This window comes from Emys orbicularis, chromosome 12, assembly GCF_028017835.1.
Source record: "Emys orbicularis isolate rEmyOrb1 chromosome 12, rEmyOrb1.hap1, whole genome shotgun sequence".
NCBI lineage: Eukaryota > Metazoa > Chordata > Testudines > Emydidae > Emys > Emys orbicularis.
In genome coordinates, this window is record NC_088694.1 from 41,486,350 (window position 1) to 41,507,140 (window position 20,791).

A 20,791-nucleotide genomic window follows, 5' to 3' on the forward strand; every position below is an offset into this window, starting at 1 on the left:
TATCAGCAGCTTCATAAAAAGGACAATTATAGGGAAAATTGTGAGGAATATTTCTTTTAGCCCAGGTAGTGAGTGGTTGTCTCAAGTCTAGTAGCACGAAAGTCTCCATAAATGATACAGGCATTTTAGAATACTGTAAATCTCTCAATAATCTCCAGAGCCACTGATGTGCACAGGTCTAATTGGAGAACTAGCTAGAGAGAGACAGAGAGGCAGGTGGTAACAACAGTCAAAAACAGAAAGAGAGACAGAAAGATGAGCTGTTACACTACTTGTCCACGCACATATCTCAAAAACTCGTTGTGTTATAGATGAACAAGGAATAAAGAAGAAAAACAATGAAACATTTTGTCATAATTTGGTTTTACTTTTTCTTGTTACTCCAGATTTTTTTGTAAAAATTAAAAAGAACCCTGACACGGTGTGCTCAGTCTCTATGTTCAATGGCAAGGTTCATTTTGTCAAGGATTTGTGGCCCATAGCCCTGCTCAAACCTTCTCTCACATTCTTGTTCCTAAGGCTGTAGATGAAGGGATTCAACATGGGGATGACAAAGGTATAAAACACAGCTACTGCTTTCCTTGGGTACAGAGAAGACAGCCAAGTGGGCTGGGCATACATGAAAGCAGTGGTCCCATAAAATAAAGTCACAGCCACCAGGTGGGAGGTGCAGGTGGAGAAGGCTTTGCGTCGGCCCTCAGCAGAGCGAATCCTGAGGATGGTGGAGATGATATAAAAGTAGGAGATAAGCACAATCAGGGCAGTGATTGCTATGATGAAGCCGCATAAGGTAAACATCACAATATTATTGAGGAACGTGTCACTGCAGGACAGACTTATCAGGGGAGGGCCATCACAGAAGAAATGATCAATCTCATTAGACCCACAATAGTGCAGCGTAAAGGTGAAGCTTGTTTGGACAATGGCATTCACACAGCCGCAGATATATGATCCCACTACCAGCTGAATGCAAACCCACTTGGACATGGTGACTGGATAGAGGAGTGGGTTGCAGATGGCGGTGTATCGATCATACCCCATCACTGCCAGAAGAAATGCTTCAGTGGTGATGAAGAGACCGAAGAAGAAGAATTGGGTGGCACATCCATTATAGGAAATGGCTTTGCTCCCTGATAGGAAGCTCACCATGGCTTTGGGGGCGATGGTGGAGGAATAGCAGAGGTCTACAAGGGACAGGTTCATGAGGAAGAAATACATGGGTGTGTGGAGGTGAGAGTTGGCTCTGATGATGAGGACCAGGATGGTGTTCCCCATCATGGTTACTATGTAAATCACCAGAAATATCACAAATGGGGCCACCTGGAGACCTCGTCCCTTTCCAAACCCCAGCAGGATGAATTCCGTGACTGCTGTGCAGTTTCCCTCTCTCACTGGTGCCATGGCTGTTAAATCCTTGGGAAAAGGGATGAGATAAGTATTAATGAATGGGTAAATGAAGAAGATGCAGTGAAGGGCTTAATGAAAAGAGGGAGGATGGTAGTGGGGAAAAGACCCAAACCAACCTTATTTCCTTCTTTGACAGGGCTGCTGGCCCAGTGGATATTTGTCAAGCTCTAGACATGATATAACTTGCTTTTAGTAAGGCTTTTGATGCACTTCACATGACATTCCCATAAGCAAACTAGGGAAATGTGGTTTATATTAAAGTGCTGTCAGGTGGGTGTCACACTCTGCTAGAGATACCCAGAGCTGTGAGCCACTGTGTTACCTCTCTGCCTCAGCAAGAGTGAGCTCTATTGGTGATTAGACTGTGTTAGCTCCCTGCCATACCTGCCTGTCTTCCCCACCAGCAAACTCCTCATGGGTTTTCCAGCCCAAATCTTGCCTAGCAGGTAACAGTCAGTGAAATCCAGGCCCCAGGCTCCTTCTCTGCAATGCACAGCAACTACCCCTGTACATTCACAGAAGGTTGCAGCTCTGTTAAAGTGCTAGTACTTTACAGCTTATTTACTTAACTGGGGGATAGACACACTTCCCTGCAAACACAGCATTGGATTGGTTTACAGGAGAAGTAAAACAAAAGTTTATTAAATAAAAGACTTGGTTAAGTGACACCGCGTAGCTAGAATACAGGCAACCAGGGTTACAAACAAACACAAGTAAAAATACACTTTCTAATAGCTGAGACCTAACTTAATAAATTAGAGCCTTTGTACCCAAGGGAAGTTCATCTCCAGTCTGTCTTTAGCAGCAATGGCAATTAGCATTCAGCTGGGATCCCCACCGAGTCCAAGGCGCTGGTTTTCCTTGTCTCCTCAGGTGAAGGTTGACTTAGGGGTTCACTCCCCCTCTCTTTATAGCCCAGAAAACCTTTGAAATGTGTTCTTCTTACACCTGTCCGTAGATAAAGTTCCTTTTCCCTGCTGGCTGTGGACATCAGGCTGTCTGGGGTAGTTTCCATGCTGCCTTCTCCCGCATTGCTGATTGTTATAATGCAAATGATCTCTTCCTGCAGCCTTCAATACAAATGAATAGCTCATTGAATTTGGCCACACCTGGTCTGAGGTGTGGGTCTCTTTCCATTATCTGGAGAGAACCTTTTTATCAGCTCCCCCTGACATGCCTGGTTTAAACATCTATTCAGACTTAAAAGCACAGACTTAAAAGAACAATATCAGAGAGTATCCAGAATTCCACATGCAGCATTATCACATACATTTCTCCTGGATATTATTGACCGGTGTGTTATCAGTTTTTTAATGATACCTCATGTTATCAGTTTTTGAATGATACCTCATCAGGCATATTTTGTACAAATATTATTGCAGTAGTGTGTAGGGGTTAATCAACAAATTTTGTAATAAAAAATAAATAAAAAGTGAGCACCGTACACTTTGTATTCTGTGTTGTAATTGAAATCAATATATCTGAAAATGTAAAAAACATCCAAAAATATTTAAATAAATGGTATTCTATTATTAACAGTTGGATTAATTGTGATTAATTTTTTTAATCCTGCAATTAATCACGATTAAATTTTTTAATCACTTGACAGCCCTAATGGAAATTACTTCACTTAGGAAGAATACATCAACTACAATCCTACAAAATTGGCTAGGTCGGAGAACTGCTGGAAAGGATCTGGAAGTTATAGTGGATCAGCCATTGAATACGAGTCCACAGCGTGATGCAGTTGGACAAAGGGTAATATCATTCTTAGGTTTATTAACGGGAGTGTCGTCTGTAAGACACAAGAGGTAATTGTCCCACTTTACTTGGCTTTGGTGATGCTTCAGCTGAAGTATTGTGTCTGATTCTGGCCACCACGCTTTAGGAAAGATTTGAACAAATTGTAGAGAGTCTCAAGAAGAGCAACAAAAGTGATCAAAGGTTTAGAAAACCTGGCATATGAGGAAAGGTTAAAAGAACTGGTCATGTTTAGTCTTGAAAAAGAGTACTGAAAGGGCACCTGATTAGAGTCTTCACATATGCTAAGGGCTGTTATATAGAGAACTGTGAGCAATTGTTCACCATGTCCACTGAAGATAGGACAAGAACACAACACAGGGGGATGGACAATGACATCTCAAGGTCCTTTCCAGTCCTACATTTCTATTGTTGCTAAAGTTATATCTTCTCTTGTGAGATTTTATGGGTTCCATTTGTGAGCTTTTACCTTCATAGAGAATATACTCTGTCCTTATAAAGGTAAACTCAAAGGGAGTTTTGCCTGAGTAAGGAAGGACTAAAGTCTTAGTAAGAATCTGAGGACTTTTATTTTAACTAAAAGACACTTCAAAATAAGCTGGTTACTGACATTTAGTGCCAGATTCTGCCACCTTTGCTCACATTCTGTGCTACATTATTCCCAGAGTAGTTCCACTGATAACTGGAAAAAGAACAGGAGTACTTGTGGCACCTTAGAGACTAACACATTTATTTGAGCATAACTGATAACTGGATAATTAATTTCTACTATACTATGCTTCAGATTGTAAGGGGATTCACTGATAGCCGCCATAGATATGCTTCTCTTCTGTCAGATGAATGGCAGCTGTGTCTTGTCACTGGCATCTATGGCAGCACCTGAAGATTCTATTCCAGTGCTTAACTATTCCTATAGTTAATTTTTTTTGCCTAATATCTAACCTAAATCATCTCTGCTGCAGATTAATCCAGTTTCTTCTCATCTTGTCTTCAGTGGACATTGAGAACAATGGACATCTCTTCTTTATAACACATCTTAACATATTTGGAGACTGTTATCAGGTGTTTTCCCCCTCTCTCCCCACCCGGCTCAGTCTTCTTTTCTCAAGACTAAACATGCCAAGTTTTTTTAAACTTTCCTCATATGTCAGGTTTTCTAAACCCTTTATCATTGTTGTTGCTCTCCTCTGGATGCTCTCCAAATTGTGCACATATTTCTTAAAGTCTGGTACCCAGAACTGACACACTACTCCAGCTGAAACCTCAACAATGCCAAGTAGAGAGGAACAATTACCACCCATATCATACATAGGACACTCCTGCTAGGGCATTCTAGAATACTAGCCTTTTACACAACTATGTCATAGCTATGCATCTGAAGAAGTGAGGTTTTTACCCACGAAAGCTTATGCCCAAATAAATCTGTTAGTCTTTAAGGTGCCACCAGACTGCTTGTTGTTTTTGTAGATACAGACTAACACGGCTACCCCCTGATACTTTATGTCATAGTGTTCACCTATATTCAGTTTGTGATTCATTACAACACAATTCTTTCCTGGAGTTCTACAACATAGTTAGATGTTTCCCATTTTATAGTTGTGCAAATTTATTTCTCCCTAGGTGTAGTGCTTTGTTCTTTTCTTTATTGAATTTCATTTTCTTGGTTTCAGACCAAGACTCCAACTTGTCTAAGTCGATTTGAATTCTAGTCCTGTCCTCCAAAGTGCTTGCAAACCCCACCGAGATTGTTTTCATCCACACATTTTATAAGCATACTCTCCACTCTATTATCCAAGTCATTAATGAAAATACTGAATAACACCAGACCCAGGACAGACCCTTTCAGGTTCCCACTACATATGTCCCCTCCCCCACAGCTTGACAGCAACCATTGATAATCATTTGAGTAAAGTCTTTCAGTTTTGTACCCACCGTATGGTAATTTCATCTAGACCCCATTTCCCTACTTTGCTTATGAGAATGTCATGTGGAACATTCAAGATATATCACATCTAGAGCTTCCCCCATCCACTACGTCAGTCAAAGAAGGAAATTGATTGCTTAATAATTTGTTCCAGTATCTTTCCAGATAGCATAGTTAGGCTGACTGATGCACAGTTCTCTGGGTCCTCTTTCTTCCCCCTTTTTAAAGAGAGGAACCATATTTGCCCTTCTCCGAACATCTGGAACCTCATCCGTCCTCCATGAGTTCTTGAAGTTAATTGCTAATGGTTCTAAAATTGCTTCATCTATCTCCTTAAGTACCCAAGGATGAATATCATCAGGCCCTGTTCACTTGAGTATGTCACTTATCTATATATTTTTCAACATACTCTTTCCCTTTCTTTTGTTCCTTCCTTCTTGTTGTTAAAATTAACTGTGTTATATATCTGGTCACCATTAACCGTTATAGTGATGACTGAAGCCGAAGAGATGTTAAATACCTCAGCCTTATTCATATTATCCTTTATTGGCTCTCTTTTCCCACTCAGTAGAGGAACTACACTTTTGTTCTTTCTTCTCTTGCTCCTAATATAGTATTAAAGAACCTCTGCTTTTTACCTTTTATGTCATAGGCTAGGCATTATTCATTTTGTGTTTTAGCCTTCCTGAATTTGTCCCTTGTGATTGCCCTATCCTTTTGTACTCATCATTAGTAATCTGTCTATGTTTCCACTTTTGGGGGATTCCTTTTTGATTTTCAGGACATTAATGAGCTCCTGATGGAGCCATCTTGCCTATTTCCATTCTTCCTGTCTTTCCTTCAAATAGGTATAGTTTGCTCTTGCACCTTCAATATTGCATTTTTGAGAAACTGCCAGCTCCTTTTCCCCTTAGATTATCTCCTCATGAGACCTTACATGCCAGTTCACTTGATTTGTTAGGCTGTTTTTTTAATTATTATTTCTATTGTCCTTATTCGCTGCTTTCATTCCTTCCTTTCCTTAGAATCATTAAATTTATCATTTCAGGGTCACTTTTACTCAGTTTGCCTTCAATCTTCTTATTCTCAACCAATTCCTTCCTGGTAGTCTGAAATGACTGTCCCCCAAATTACTTCCTCCACCCTTTGAAAAAAAACGTTCCCCCTGCATGTTCCAAAAACATACCAAATATTTATGTTTTGCCATGTTACTTTTACAAGAGAAGTCTGAGTAGTTAAAGCCCCCCATTATTATTAGGTCTTGAGTTTTGGATATTTTTTGTTAATTGTTCTAGAAATGCCTCATCCACTTCCTCTTCCTGATCTGGCGGTGTATAGTAGACCTCTATCCCCCTACCAAGACATCACCCCTGTTTTTTTCTTCTTTTAGCTTTACCCAGAGACCTTCAACTGTCTGTGTCTCCCCTCCACCTGGACCCAAGAACAAGTGTGTATATACTCTTGATATATAATGCAACGCCTCCCTTTGTTCCCTGCCTGTCATTCCTGATCAAGCTATACCCCTCTATACCATTATTCCAGTCATGACATTTCTTCCACCAAATCGCTGTGCTGCCAGTTAAGTTATCATGGCATATAAGGAGATAAAATATAATGTACTAAACAGCACTTTCATCTTGCAGAGAAAGGCATAATAAGAAACAATGGCTGGACATCAAAACTAGGCAAATTCAAATTAGAAATAAGGCAGAGATTTTTAACAGTGAGGGAAATTAAACATTGGAGCAAACTAACAAAGGAAGTGTTGAATTCTCGATCTGTTGATGTCATTTTATCCAGACTGGATGCCTTTCTGGAAGATATGCTTTAGTCTAATAGACAGTGCTGGTCTCAATACAGGGGTAATTGGGTGAAATTCTATAGCTGGCATTATACATAAGATAAGACAAGATGATCTCACAGTCCCTTCTGGCTTTACAGTCTATGAATCTATAAATCTATGTTATCACCTTAAGGCAGCAAATAATTTCATTTAAGGCTGCTTTAAAAATCTGACAACCTACTCGTCTAGGAGACATTCTCATTCAGACACACTGAAACTCATTCACACTCATGCTTCCTCCACCAAACAGTTTTCTGTTAAAAATGCAGATTAGCATATTTCATATTAGCATGTATCCCTTCTGACAAAAGTTGAATATTAAAAGGATAAAGGTTATATACTTAAGAAAGTCCTTCAACCTTTGTGAATCTTATGACACTTCTTGAATATTGTTTGCTGTTGATGTTGATTTTCTGTGCTCTGCTGCCTCTTTTGCCAGCCTGTGAAAATGATCTCAAATTACTGATGTTGTTTTCCTTCACCCCATTGGTGGACAGCCACGACTGATGCAGAAATACCTCTTCACCTAGTCCTGTGGCTTCTGGAGATAAAAATACAAAAGCATAAGTTGATGACTCATCTGACATGACTTCTTGAAGTTTCATGGCTTTATTTTCCCCTCCCTCATGACTTTCCCCTGGGGCCTCAAGACAAATCAGAAAAGAACACTCCCCCTATAATTACTAGCCCATTCAGCCAACAGGGATAGATTCAGACATTTTTATCAAAATCAGGATGGTGAGGTGAGATCCCTCAATTTTGGAGAAATCATCTGAAAACTCCCCAACCTCAGCACTGTACAATTGGACATTGCTGAGGGTCTGTTTTCAAACACAGATATGTGTATTAGAAGTTCAAATGCAAAAGGGAATCATATCTTATAGTAAGGAGTTATACTTCAAGCATGTCTCCTTCTTGTTTGTATGCAGCAGATGAAGCTGCATGACCAGTGCCAGGCGGTTCTTCTGATTTATACCATGGTGAGAATCAGCTCCAATGACTCCAGCTGACTTATGCCTGATTTAGACCACATTGAGTGAGAGGAGAATCAGACCCTCAGTCTGTAGCCTGACTCTGACAAGTTCTTTGAACATCTTGAAATTTGAAATTAGGTTGATTAGATTTGATTGGGCTACTAGGGTAAATGGTATTATTTTCTCTACTCCCTGAAAAGATTAATTTAACTCTACTCCAAGGGGAATTCTGCGCTAAACACACAAAAATTCTGCACCGAAGAATTAAAAATTCTGTGCACAATATATTAAAATTCTGCAAAACTTCTGCATATTTTATTTGTCAAAATGACAAAATATAATCATGCCAGTTTCAATTATTTTGGTAATTTATTTCAAAATACCTGTCAGCAAGTATGTCCGTAACAATACAGAAAACAAAAAAATCTGGTAATTTTTTTCACAAATAGGTTCCTTACCAGGCATATTAATACAGAACTTTGAGTAATTAATTGAAACTACAATACAGAAACATATTTCCCACACCTGTCAGAAGTAGTGCAAAGGCTCTGGGGAGTTAGGGGTAACAGAGGAGCTGTGGGAGAGGGAACAAGCCTGGAGTGAACCTGGTAGGTTGTTGGGTGTGGGTGAAAGAGGTATGGAAGAGATTTGGGGGGGGGGAGAGGAGACGGATTTGTTAGGGAGATGGGGAGCCTCCCTCATGCAGACCATGCGTGACCCCGAACCTCTCCCATTCAGTCAGGCACAACTGCCTCTTTTCCAACACACCCCATCCCCATGTGGCTTTGCATCCCCCTCCTTTATTCCCCCCCATCCCCATGTGGCCCGGCATAGTTGCTTTCTCCTGCTTTGTCTATTTACGTTGCGAGATCTTTGGAGCAGGGACGTTTACTTACTATGTCCAGCAAAAGTAAAGTGGGGGCCTGCCTTTGACTGGGGTTTGTAGTCAGTAGTGTATTATAAATAATGCTAATATGATAATCCTGAACCCTGAACCCTGGAGGTTCATGGCGAGGAACAGCTGATACAAACTTCTACATGTGGAAAAACACCCTCATAATTCTATTCAGGTTTGTCCTTTCTTTCAGGTTTTTGTCCTTTCTTTCTTTTGTCCTTTTGCCCTTTCTTTCATTCTTCTACTTTTTTCCTCTGAACACTGTCATATTGCAGTGGATGTTTATGTAACATAAACAATGGGACTTAGGTTCATAAATCACTTAGGGTTAGATTTTCAAAGGTATATAGACCCCTGAAAATGCAGATATGTGCCTGGAGGAATTTTCAATTGCAGAAGAATGAAATAGAAAAAAGATCAACCAAATGTATTTAAAACACCCAGTTCAACACCATGTTAAGTGAATCAAGTATTTTTCTTTCTGGCACAATTTCTGTTTAATAATTTAATCCAAAGTGGGACCGTTTCAACAGGAGAGATTTAGGGAGCCCCAGATCACAATAGCCTAGAGCTCAGTAGGTTGGGGACTCAGCTAAGAGATGGCAGATATCTGGTCAAATTCCTTCTCCCCCCCTTGGATGGATGAGGGGGGGAGCTTGAACCAGGGAGCTCCTACATCCCACGTGAGTAAACTAGCTGTGACGTTACACCCCATTTTCTTCATAGAAATATTGTTATAATATGAATATGGCATACTTAAGATATGTTTTATGCAAGATGGGTCACATGAGATATCATTGGAAAGGTTATGATTTACTGAATGTGATTATCCAATTTGTATGCATGTATCATTTCTGTATCTAAAGTTAGGAATATTGACCATGTAACAATTACAACATTGTGTGTATTTGGGAAACACTAAACACTCACCAGACAGCAGGCCATAAGCCTTGATGGGCCATTAGGAAGATACTAATCTCTCTCCTTCCTGAGAAGCATCCTGAGACATTGCTGTAATACTACAAAGTCAGGTGGTCATGTCACCTGATACTAAACACCATCTTGGACTTCTAGTGATTTTTCAATAAAAGGAGGGGGAAGTCAAGAATGGAGGGGGGAAAGGTTCCTGCCTTATGTAAATTCTATTTAAGGCTGGGGAATAAGTTGATCTTGGTTCACTCTTCACTGAATCCCCACCCAGGCTGACAGCTGGAAAGATCTGAGAAACAAAGACATAGGGAAAGGGAGCCCAGGCTAGTGGAGCAGGCAGGCTCAGTGAAACCCCAGTACATCAGATGACACCCTGGAAGGGGGGTCCAACCCATCACACTAGCCACAAGGCTAAAAGTTATGAGGAAGCTCCCCTCTGCAGATTATTGAAAGAAATGGAGTAAAGAGTGCACAGATGAGACTCTTGAGCAGAGGGCTCTGCCTCCCTGCAGCCTGGGTTTAGGCTCTGAACTCCCCTCCTTGGCATCTCCCCTCCTTGGCATCTCCCACTGGTTACCTTAGGCGGCACACATATGGTTTTAGTGAATCCTCTTCTGAAGTGCCTATTTCTCCCTCCAACCATTACATGGGGAGCCCAGGCACCGAACTCATGCTTTGTGAATCACAGTGATTTTCTGGGCACCTAGAAGTTATGTGCCGCCTGCATCGTCGAACTCCCTTTGTGAAGCCAGTCCATAGAAACAGGTAACTGCACTCAGCAAACTCAACAATCCCATTTCCCTTTAGCTACTGGAGCCCATTCCTTTCATTCCTTTTGTAATCTTCTCTCTCTCTCAATCTATCACCATGTGCTGGAAAGTCAAAAGTGACACCCTGTGTTTCACAAAGACTCAGACTGCATGCACCACAGGGGAGGGGCAGGCTCCATCTAAGGTCCTGTACAGTCCATGAAAAGACTCTCATTGATTTCAGTGGGCTTTGCCTTAGGCCATGGGGTCAGAACCTGTCTGTGAGGTGAGGAGTCATCCCTGAACTACAGGCTGATTAAGTCACATGTCAATCCACAAGCCAGGATGTGGGCTGCTGACTCTGGGCAGGAATATAAGCCTCACAGGAGGAACTGCAGCTCAGTCTGCCAAAGTCACTTCCTGGCTTGGTACTCTCCCCTGCCTGATAGTGGTGACAGACTCCACAGGCCTTAGCCTGATCCAGCCCTGCTCTTACTTCAGCCCAGCTCTGACTCTAGCTTTGTTCTCAACCCTACTCAAACTTCAGCCTTGTTCCTAGTCCTGCACCACCCCTTCTCCAACTCCAGCCTTGTTTCCAGCCCTGCTCTGAATTCAGCCTTGTTCCCCATCCTGCTCCAGCTTTGCTCCTGTTCCAGCCCAGCCTTTGCTCCAGCCTGGCTCCCCGCCCCACTTCTTTGTTCCAAACCAGCTCTTGAATGCTGACAACAGATATGACATTTGGGTCCCGTTCCTGGCCTGGCCACCATAGTGCTGACCACTTGGCCTGACCCTCCACATCTTGGTTTCTGACACTGATTTAAATGAGTGTTAGTCACCTAGATGGTTTTCCAAATCCTGCTAGGCTCCTAGAATCACAGATTCCAAGGCCAAAGGGGCCATTCTGATCAACACCTTTAATCCTAAAGGCCGAAATACCCTACATTGATCATAAATACTTTTCAAAATCTGGGGTCTCTCCCTTAAACTCCTGTGCAAATTCTCAGCTTTGATATTTATGCCTCTCAGTTTTCCTTCCTAAAAATGAGAATAACATTATTTCCTGAACTCAGAGGGCATTGTGAAGATAAATTCATTAATATTTGGGAGAGTTCAAATGCTACCATGGTGAGGGATACAAAAGTATCTTGCAACTGAATTTCAAAATGAGCCACCCAACTCCCATTGACTTCCTATAATATTTGTGTCTTTAATTCCCTAAAGCTCTATTGAAAATCTCATCCTATATATATTGAGTTTGATAACGAAGCTGCCTTTGTCTTCATTGTAAGCAAATCAGGCCCTCATAAACCAAGTTAAACAAATTCCTAACAAAACTTGAGCTGCTCTTTTGGAAGGCATCTTTTCCAGTGTAGTAGCCAAAGTAACAAACTTTTTCTTGTAGTTGAAATACAAAGCATGTCTAACTCAACCATGTAGGAGAATTGCAGAATCTATCCACCAATGTTTGATCCCTTTGGTTTCTAAAAGGATGGCTGAATTGGGACTTTAAAATCAATTATTCCATTCCCTATCAGTCTATGAATTAACACATATGATTTATGTATTGGTTTGGGAAAAGGCAAACATAGTACCTACAGTGAGGCAGTCACTCCCTCACCCTCCGGCCAGAAGTAGAGTGATGGGACAGGAAGCTTGAAAGATGGGCCCTACAGCTCAGTTGTGGGAGAGCTGCTTAAAGGAGCAGATGTCTCACCCACTGCCGAACTCTGCGACTGAGACTGAGCTCTACAGTGCCCGAGAACCAGAAGAGTTGACCGGACTTGTGACTTACAGTTGTGACCGGATCCCCAGGATACAAGGTGGAACTGGGTACCACTGTGCCTGCTTAACTCTCCAGCATGGGCTGTCTCTCACAATGCTTTGCTACTGCCAAGCAGCAAAGCCCCCCAGGAGCTATCACTCCACACACAGCTAAGTGGTATGAATGCTCCTTGAGCCTCTCACAAATCACACAGAGAAAGGCACTATCAAATTTCCAGAGCCCCCAGCCTTGCATCCCAGAACTGTACCTCTTCGCTCTGGTCAGAAGCCTGACCAGTGTACGTTTATTACCCAGTCCACCTCTCCCTCGATGCGGAGAGGACACACACACTAGCCTTTTTAAGCTGGGCTGAGATTTCCCAATCATTTCAACCAAAACACACTGCTTTAGGTAAAATATAAAATAGATTTATTAACTACAGAAAGATTAATTTTAAGTGATTGTATGTGGTAGGCACAAAAGAAGTTACCAAAGAAAATAAAAGGTAAGAGCACAGTCTAAATCTTAAACCTTATTAGGCTAGGCAGTATTTGGATCAAGCAATTTTTCTCATCCCACTGGATGTTACAGTTCTTAATACACAGGCTTCCCCTTTAAACCTGGTCCAGTCTCCTCAGTTCAAGTCTTTGTCTTCCCAGAATTCTTGTTGCTTCCAGCATAGGTTTGGAAGGAGAAAGGCCAAAAAATGATACCACTTTCCCCTATTTTATATCCTTAATCCATGTGCCTGGAAAACACTATCCCAGGCATGCCTGGTGGGCTTTACTGAGTCATGGAGTTGAATAGTCCCCCATTGTGAGTGCTTGTACAACCCTCATTCAGTATTATAAATTCCTTGTTTACAACTCCCCTGCTGATTAATAGTCGTTTAACCCTTGTCACTGAGGAACAAACAGTAGAGACTCTCAGGGTATGTCTACACTACAGGATTACTCCGAATTTACAGAATTCGATTTTGGGCAACAGATTGTATAAAGTCGAGTGCATGCGGCCACTCTAAACACATTAATTCGGCGGTGTGCGTCCATGTACCGAGGCTAGCATCGACTTCCGGAGCGTTGCACTGTGGGTAGCTATCCCATAGCTATCCCATAGTTCCCGCAGTCTCCCCTGCCCATTGGAATTCTGGGTTGAGATCCCAATGCCTGATGGGGCAAAAAACATTGTCGCTGATTGTTCTGGGTACAGCCTCACCCCTCCCTCTGTGAAAGCAACGGCAGACAACCATTTTGCGCCTTTTTTCCTGGGTGAACTGTGCAGACGCCATACCATAGCATGGAGCCTGCTCAGCTCAAGACAGCAGTAATGAACATTGTAAACACCTCACGCATTATCGTGCAGTTTATGCTGAACCAGAACCTGGAAAACCAGGCAAGGAGGAGGCTGTGACTTCAGCGCGGCGATGAGAGTGATGAGGACATGGACACGGACACAGAATTCTCTCAAACCGCGGGCCCCGGCGCTTTCGAGATCATGCTGTTAATGGGGCAGGTTCTAGCTGTGGATCGCCGATTCTGGGCCTGGGAAACAAGCACAGACTGGTGGGACCGCATAGTGTTGCAGGTGTGGGACGATTCCTAGTGGCTGCGAAACTTTCGCATGCGTAAGGGCACTTTCATGGAACTTTGTGACTTGTTTTCCCCTGCCCTGAAGCACCAGAATACCAAGATGAGAGCAGCCCTCACAGTTGAGAAGAGAGTGGTGATAGCCCTGTGGAAGCTTGCAATGCCAGACAGCTACCGGTCAGTCGGGAATCAGTTTGGAGTGGGCAAATCTACTGTGGGGGCTGCTGTGATGCAAATAGCCAAAGCAATCGCTGAGCTGCTGCTACCAAAGGTGGTGACTCTGGGAAATGTGCAGGTCATAGTGGATGGCTTTGCTGCAATGGGATTCCCTAACTGTGGTGGGGCAATAGATGGAACCCATATCCCTATCTTGGCACCGGAGCACCAAGGCAGCCAGTACATAAACCGCACGGGGTACTTTTCAATGGTGCTGCAAGGTGCTGCAAGCGCTGGTGGATCACAAGGGACATTTCACCAACATCAATGAGGGATGGCTGGAAAGGGTTCATGACGCTCTTGTCTTCAGGAACACTACTCTGTTTAAACGACTGCAGCAAGGGATTTACTTCCCAGACCAGAAAATAACTGTTGGGGATGTTGTAAACACCTCGCGCATTATCGTGCAGTTTATGCTGAACCAGAACCTGGAAAGCTGTCTGGCATTGCAAGCTTCCACAGGTCCTTGGGGACCCAGCCTACCCCTTAATGCCATGGCTCTTGAAGCCATACACAGGCAGCCTGGACAGTAGTCAGGAGCTGTTCAGCTACAGGCTGAGCAAGTGCAGAATGGTGGTAGAATATGCATTTGGACGTTTAAAGGGTTGCTGGTGCACATTACTGACTCGCTCAGACCTCAGCCAAACCAATATTCCCATTGTTATTGCTGCTTGCTGTGTGCTCCACAATCTCTGTGAGAGTAAGGGGGAGACCTTTATTGCGGGGTGGGAGGCTGAGGCAAATCGCCTGGCCGCTGATTACGCTCAGCCAGACAGCAGGGCGATTAGAAGAGCACACCAGGAAGTGCTGCGCATTAGAGAAGCTTTGAAAACCAGTTTCATGAATGGCCAGGCTACGGTGTGAAAGTTCTGTTTGTTTCTCCTTGATGAAAGCCCGCCTCCCTTGATTGACTCGTTCTCTGTAAGCAACCCGCCCTCCCCATTCGATCACAGCTTGCTTTAAAAGGAAATAAAGTCACTATCGTTTAAAAATCATGTTTTCTTTATTAATTGATTATAAAAATAGGGAAAGAACTGACAAGCTAGCCCAGGTTGGGTTTGGGAGGAGGATAGGAGGGAAGGAAAAGACCACTAAAAAAGTTCAAAATAATGACAGCCTTTTGGTTGGACTGTCCACTGGGATGGAGCGGGACGGTGCACAGAGCCTCCCCACCCCTGCGTTCTTACACGTCTGGGTGAGGAGGCTATGGAACATGGTTAGGGGGAGGGTGGTTATACAGGGGCTGCAGCAGCACTCTGTGATCCTGCTGCCGTTCCTGAAGCTGCACCAGATGCCGGAGCATGTCCGTTTGCTCATGCAGCAGCCCCAGCGTTGCATCCTGCCTCCTCTGATCATCCTGCTGCCACCTCTCATCTCGAGCGTCTCTCCTCTCTTCACGTTGGTCCCTTCTGTCCTCACGTTTGTCCCTCATGTCCTCACGTTGGTCCCTCCTGTCCTCACATTCACTGGCATCTTTCCTGTACTTTGATACCGCGTCCTTCCACTCATTCAGATGAGCTCTTTCATTGCGGGTTCATTCCATGATTTCAGAAAACATTTAGTCTCGCGTCCTTTTTTTCTGCCACCTTATCTGAGTTAGCCTTTGGGACGGAGGAGGGAGGCTTGAAAAATTTGCAGCTGCAGGAGGGAGGGAAAAAAGGGAGAGAAGTATTTTAAAAGATATATTTTACAGAACAATGCTTATACTCTTTCACGGTGAACAACACTATTCACATTACATAGCACATGTGATTTCAGTACAAGGTCGCATTTTGCATCTTAATATTGAGTACCTGCGGCTTTGGTGTTAGAGATCACAGACTCAGGTCCGGGCAACAGAATTCGGCTTGCATGCGGCCATGGTAAGCCATTGTCTTTCGGCTTCTGCAGCCTTCAGAAAAGCAGCGCCCTCCTTTCCCACATATCAAGCAAAGCCTGTTGAGTGCTGCGGTTTCCCTGTTAACGTGCAGCAGCAGAAACCAAACTAACACTGTCCCCATCCAATTCTCTGGGATGATCGCTTTATCCCTCCCCCCACTGCGTGGCTGGTATCAGGGAAGATCCCTGCAGAAACCAAACTAACCCCCCCCCATCCAATTCTCTGGGATGATCGCTTTACCCCTCCCCGCACCGCATGGCTGGTATCAGGGAAGATCCCTGCTAGCCAAATGCGATAAACTCAGTGCCAACCCCCCCTCCGCCGCCGCTTGGCTAACTGCAGGGAAGGATTTCTTTTCAGCCACAGGCAAGCAGACCAGTAGGAACAGCCACCTCTGTCCCCTTAATTAAATTCCCGTATTTAAACCAAGTTACCATGAACGACATCACTCTCCTGAGGATAACACAGCGAGATAAAGAACAGATGTTGCTTGAATGCCAGCAAACACCGGGACCATGCGCTGTCAGGCTTTGTCATGCAGTGATACCAGATTACTTGCTACAAGCATGGCGTGGTCAAGTGTCCTACCATGGAGGACGGAATAAAGCTGCACTGCCCAGAAACCTTCTGGAAAGGCTTTTGGAGTACCTCCAGGAGAGCTTCATGGAGATGTCCCTGGAGGATTTCCGCTCCATCCCCAGACACGTTAACAGACTTTTCCAGTAGTGTACTGGCCGCGAATGCATCCCAAGTCCTCAGGGTAAATTAATCATTAAAAAACGCTTGCTTTTAAACCATGTTTTATATTTACAAAGGTACACTCACCAGAGGTCCCTTCCATGGCTTCATGGTCTGGGATACTGCCTTGGGAGGGTTGGGAGGTTATTTCAGTCAGGCTGAGAAAAAGATCCTGGCTGTTGGGGAGAACGGAGTGCTGTGTGCTCTCCGCAAGCTCCTCGTCCTCCTCCTCGTCCTCCTCATCTTCCCCATCAGCAGAGTCCTCAGGCATGGCTGAGATTACCCCCTCCTCGGAATCCACGGTCAGAGGTGGGGTAGTGGTGGCGCCCCCCCCCCCCTAGAATTGCATGCATCTCAGCGTAGAAGCGGCATGTCCGCAGCTCTACCCCGGACCTTCCGTTTGCTTCTTTGGTTTTCTGGTAGGCTGGTCTGAGCTCCTTAACTTTCACACGGCACTGTAGTGAGTCCCTATTGTGGCCAATCTCCATCATACCCTTGGAGATTTTTTCAAATGTTTTGGCATTTCGTCTTTTGGAACGTAGTTCTGCTAACATGGAATCCTCTCCCCATATAGTGATCAGATCCAGTACCTCCCGTACGGTCCATGCTGTTGCTCTTTTTCAATTCTTGGACTGCATGGTTACCTGTGCTGATGAGCTCTGCGTGGTCACCTGTGCTCTCCACACTGGGCAAACAGGAAATGAAATTCAAAAGTTCGCGGGGCTTTTCCTGTCTACCTGGCCAGTGCATCTGAGTTCAGATTGCTGTCCAGAGTGGTCACAATGGTGCACTGTGGGATAGCTCCTGGAGGCCAATAACATCGAATTGTGGCCACACTAACCCTAATTCGAAATGGCAATGTCGATTTCAGAGCTACTCTTCTCATCAGGGAGGAGTACAGAAATCGATTTTACGAGCCCTTTATGACAAAGTAAATGGCTTCGTTGTGTGGACAGGTGCAGGATTAATTTGATTTAACGCTGCTAAATTCGAGCTAAACTCATAGTGTAGACCAGGCCTCAGACTTACAACATATTTCAGTTACAACCATACAGTAAAATCTCATAACTTCATACACATTAACGCTATACATATTTAGACAGTACAATGGGTTTCAGATAGGGCTGTTGATTAATCACAGTTAACTCACACGATTAACTCCAGAAAATTAATCGTGAGTAAAAAAAATTAATCACGATTAATCACAGTTTTAATTGCACTGTTCAACAATAGAATACCAGCTGAAATTTATTAAATCTATTTGGATGTTTTTCTACATTTTCAAATATATTGATTTCAAGTACAACACAAAATACAAAGTGTAGAATGATCTGTTTATACTATTATTTTTATTAAAAATTGCACGCAAAAATGATAAAAAAAAGAAATAGTATTTTTCAATTCACCTCATACAATACCATAAAGCAATCTCTGTATCATGGAAGTGCAACTTAGAAATGTAGATTTTTTTTGTTACGTAGCTGCATTCAAAAACAAAACAATGTAAAACTTTAGAGCCTACAAGTCCACTCAGTCCTATTTCTTGTTCAGCCAGTCACTAAGACAAACAAGTTTGTTTACATTTACGGGAGATAATGCTGCCGGCTTCTTATTTACAATGTCACCTGAAAGCAAGAACAGATATTCGCATGGCACTTTTGTAGCCAGCATTGCAAGGTATTTACGTGCCAGATATGCTAAACATTCATATGCCCCTTCATGCTTCAGCCACCATTCCAGAGGACATGCTTCCATGCTGGTGACGCTCATTAAAAAAATTATGCATTAATTAAATTTGTGACTGAACTCCTTGGGGGAGAATAGTATGTCTCCTGCTCTGTTTTATCCACATTCTGCCATATATTTCATGTTATAGCAGTCTCAGATGATGACGCAGTACATGTTGTTTGTTATAAAAATACTTTCACTACAGATTTGACAAAACGCAAAGAAGATATCAATGTGAGATTTCTAAAGATAGCTACAGCACTCAACTCAAGGTTTAAGAATCTGGAGTGCCTTCCAAAATCTGAGGGATGAGGTGTGGAACATGATTTCAGAAGTCTTAAAAGAGCAACACTCCGGTATGGAAACTACAGAACCCGAACCACCAAAAAAGAAAATCAACCTTCTGCTGGTGGCATCTGACTCAGATGATGAAAGTGAATATGTGTCAGTCAACACTGCTTTGGATCATTATCGAGCAGAACCCCTCATTAGCATGGATGCATGTCCTTTGGAATGGTGGTTGAAAGATGAAGGGACATATGAATCTTTAACGCATCTGGCATGTAAATATCTTGCAACGCTGGCTACAACAGTGCCATGCAAACACCTGTTCTCATTTTCAGTGACATTGTAAACAAGAAGCGGACAGCATTATCTTGTACAAATGTAAACAAACTTGTTTGTCTGAGGGACTGGCTGAACAAGAAGTAGGACTGAGTGGACTTGTAGTCTCTAAAATTTTACATTGTTTTATTTTTGAATGTAGTTATTTTTTGTACATAATTCTACACTTGTAAGTTCAAATTTCATGATAAAGAGATTGCACTACAGTACTTGTATGAGTTGAATTGAAAAATACTATTTATTTTGGGTTTTTTACAGTGCAAATATTTGTAATCAAAAATAAATATCAAGTGAGCACTTTGTGTTCTGTGTAGTAATTGAAATCAATATATTTGAAAATGTAGAAAACATCCAAAAATATTGAAATAAATGATATTCTATTATTGTTTAGCAGTGCAATTAATCATGCAATTAATTGTGATTAATTGTTTTAATCATTTGTCAGTCCTAGTTTCAGCAGATCATGACTTTTCATATGATATCTTACATGGCATGCTTTGTATGAAATATATCATAATTCTATGAAGGGTGAATATGGGTTTTCCAGAGTGCTGCTTTGAGGTACAGAGTGCCACACAGTACCCGGAGGAGTTACTGGAATTGCCAATAGCCATGTACATTGGGGAGACAGAGGAACCCCCGGAGATGGAGGTATTCTTAGAAGGGGTAGTAGGAAGTGGCCCAGGGACACCAGATATTAGTCCGGTCGTATTGCCAGAGTCTAGGACAGCATGTTTCAGTGGGATTCCTGATGATCCAGTGGCAGAAACCTCCTGGGCTGGGAGCTGGCGGAGTAGGGTGGGCCCGGGTCCTGCTACCCCTTGTGGCCAATCCTTGTGTCCTCAGGTGAAGGATGACTTAGGGGTTCACTCCTCCTCTCTTTATAGCCCAGCCAACCCTTGAGATGTGTTCTATAGCTGGCATTATACAAATGCTCAGGCTACATTATCACAAGATTCCTTCAGGCCTTATAATCTATGAATCTACAATCTATGTTCTTTACTATAGTTTCAAACAATTTGCCTGGGACTGAAGTTAGGCTTACTGGCCTGTAATTTCAAGGATCCCCACTGGAGCCTTTTAAATAATTGGTGTCACATTAGCTATCCTCCACTCATCTGGTACAGAAGCTGGTTTTAGTGATAGTTTACATCCCACAGTCAGTAGTTAAGTTTTGAAAAGCACCTAGATACCTAACACCCGCTGAAATTGATGTGTCCTTTTGAAAATCCTACCAGGCACCAAAGTACTTGTAAAAATCTGATCTTCAATATAGATGTATCAGTATTGGTTATGACGTTATTTATACTAATGTAGTCACGTCCCATGAATTAGGTATTACAATGTGGTAGCTTTACTCAGTAACTGCAATTTGAAATTACTATGTGAACTTTAAATGTAAATTCACAAGAATAAGCTATATCAGTTTAAATATCTTCATATGGGTATAAATGTGTACACATGAGAGACTGTCGTAATTTAACTGCATAGCTACAAAATCACACTCCTAAATAAATAATTCAATCAGTACTGAAGGTAATTAGCAATTTGAACAATTTTCCAAGGATTATGGGGGGCAATTTTAAAATCAAGATAGGATTTCCCCCCTAAAATATATTTTAGTTCAAACAGGAATTAATACAGGGAAATTCTATGTCCCTGTGTTATACAAGAGGCCAGACTAGACGATCACAATGGTCTCTTCTGGCCTTAGAATCTATGTATACTGAATGCACAAATTGTGTGTAGACCAGGCCTAATTGTCAAGGGGTTTT

The 20,791-nt window shown here is 42.7% G+C and overlaps 1 protein-coding gene across 1 annotated transcript; it reads right to left on the reverse strand.

Annotated features, from left to right (window-relative positions):
• Positions 1–453: 453 nt before the first annotated feature.
• On the reverse strand, positions 454–1,404 carry LOC135886659 (olfactory receptor 9S13-like). The gene has a single exon (XM_065414440.1). It carries the CDS (start codon positions 1,399–1,401, stop codon positions 454–456), a length of 948 nt encoding a protein of 315 aa, XP_065270512.1. The 5' UTR covers positions 1,402–1,404.
• Between the last annotated feature and the right edge of the window lie 19,387 nt (positions 1,405–20,791).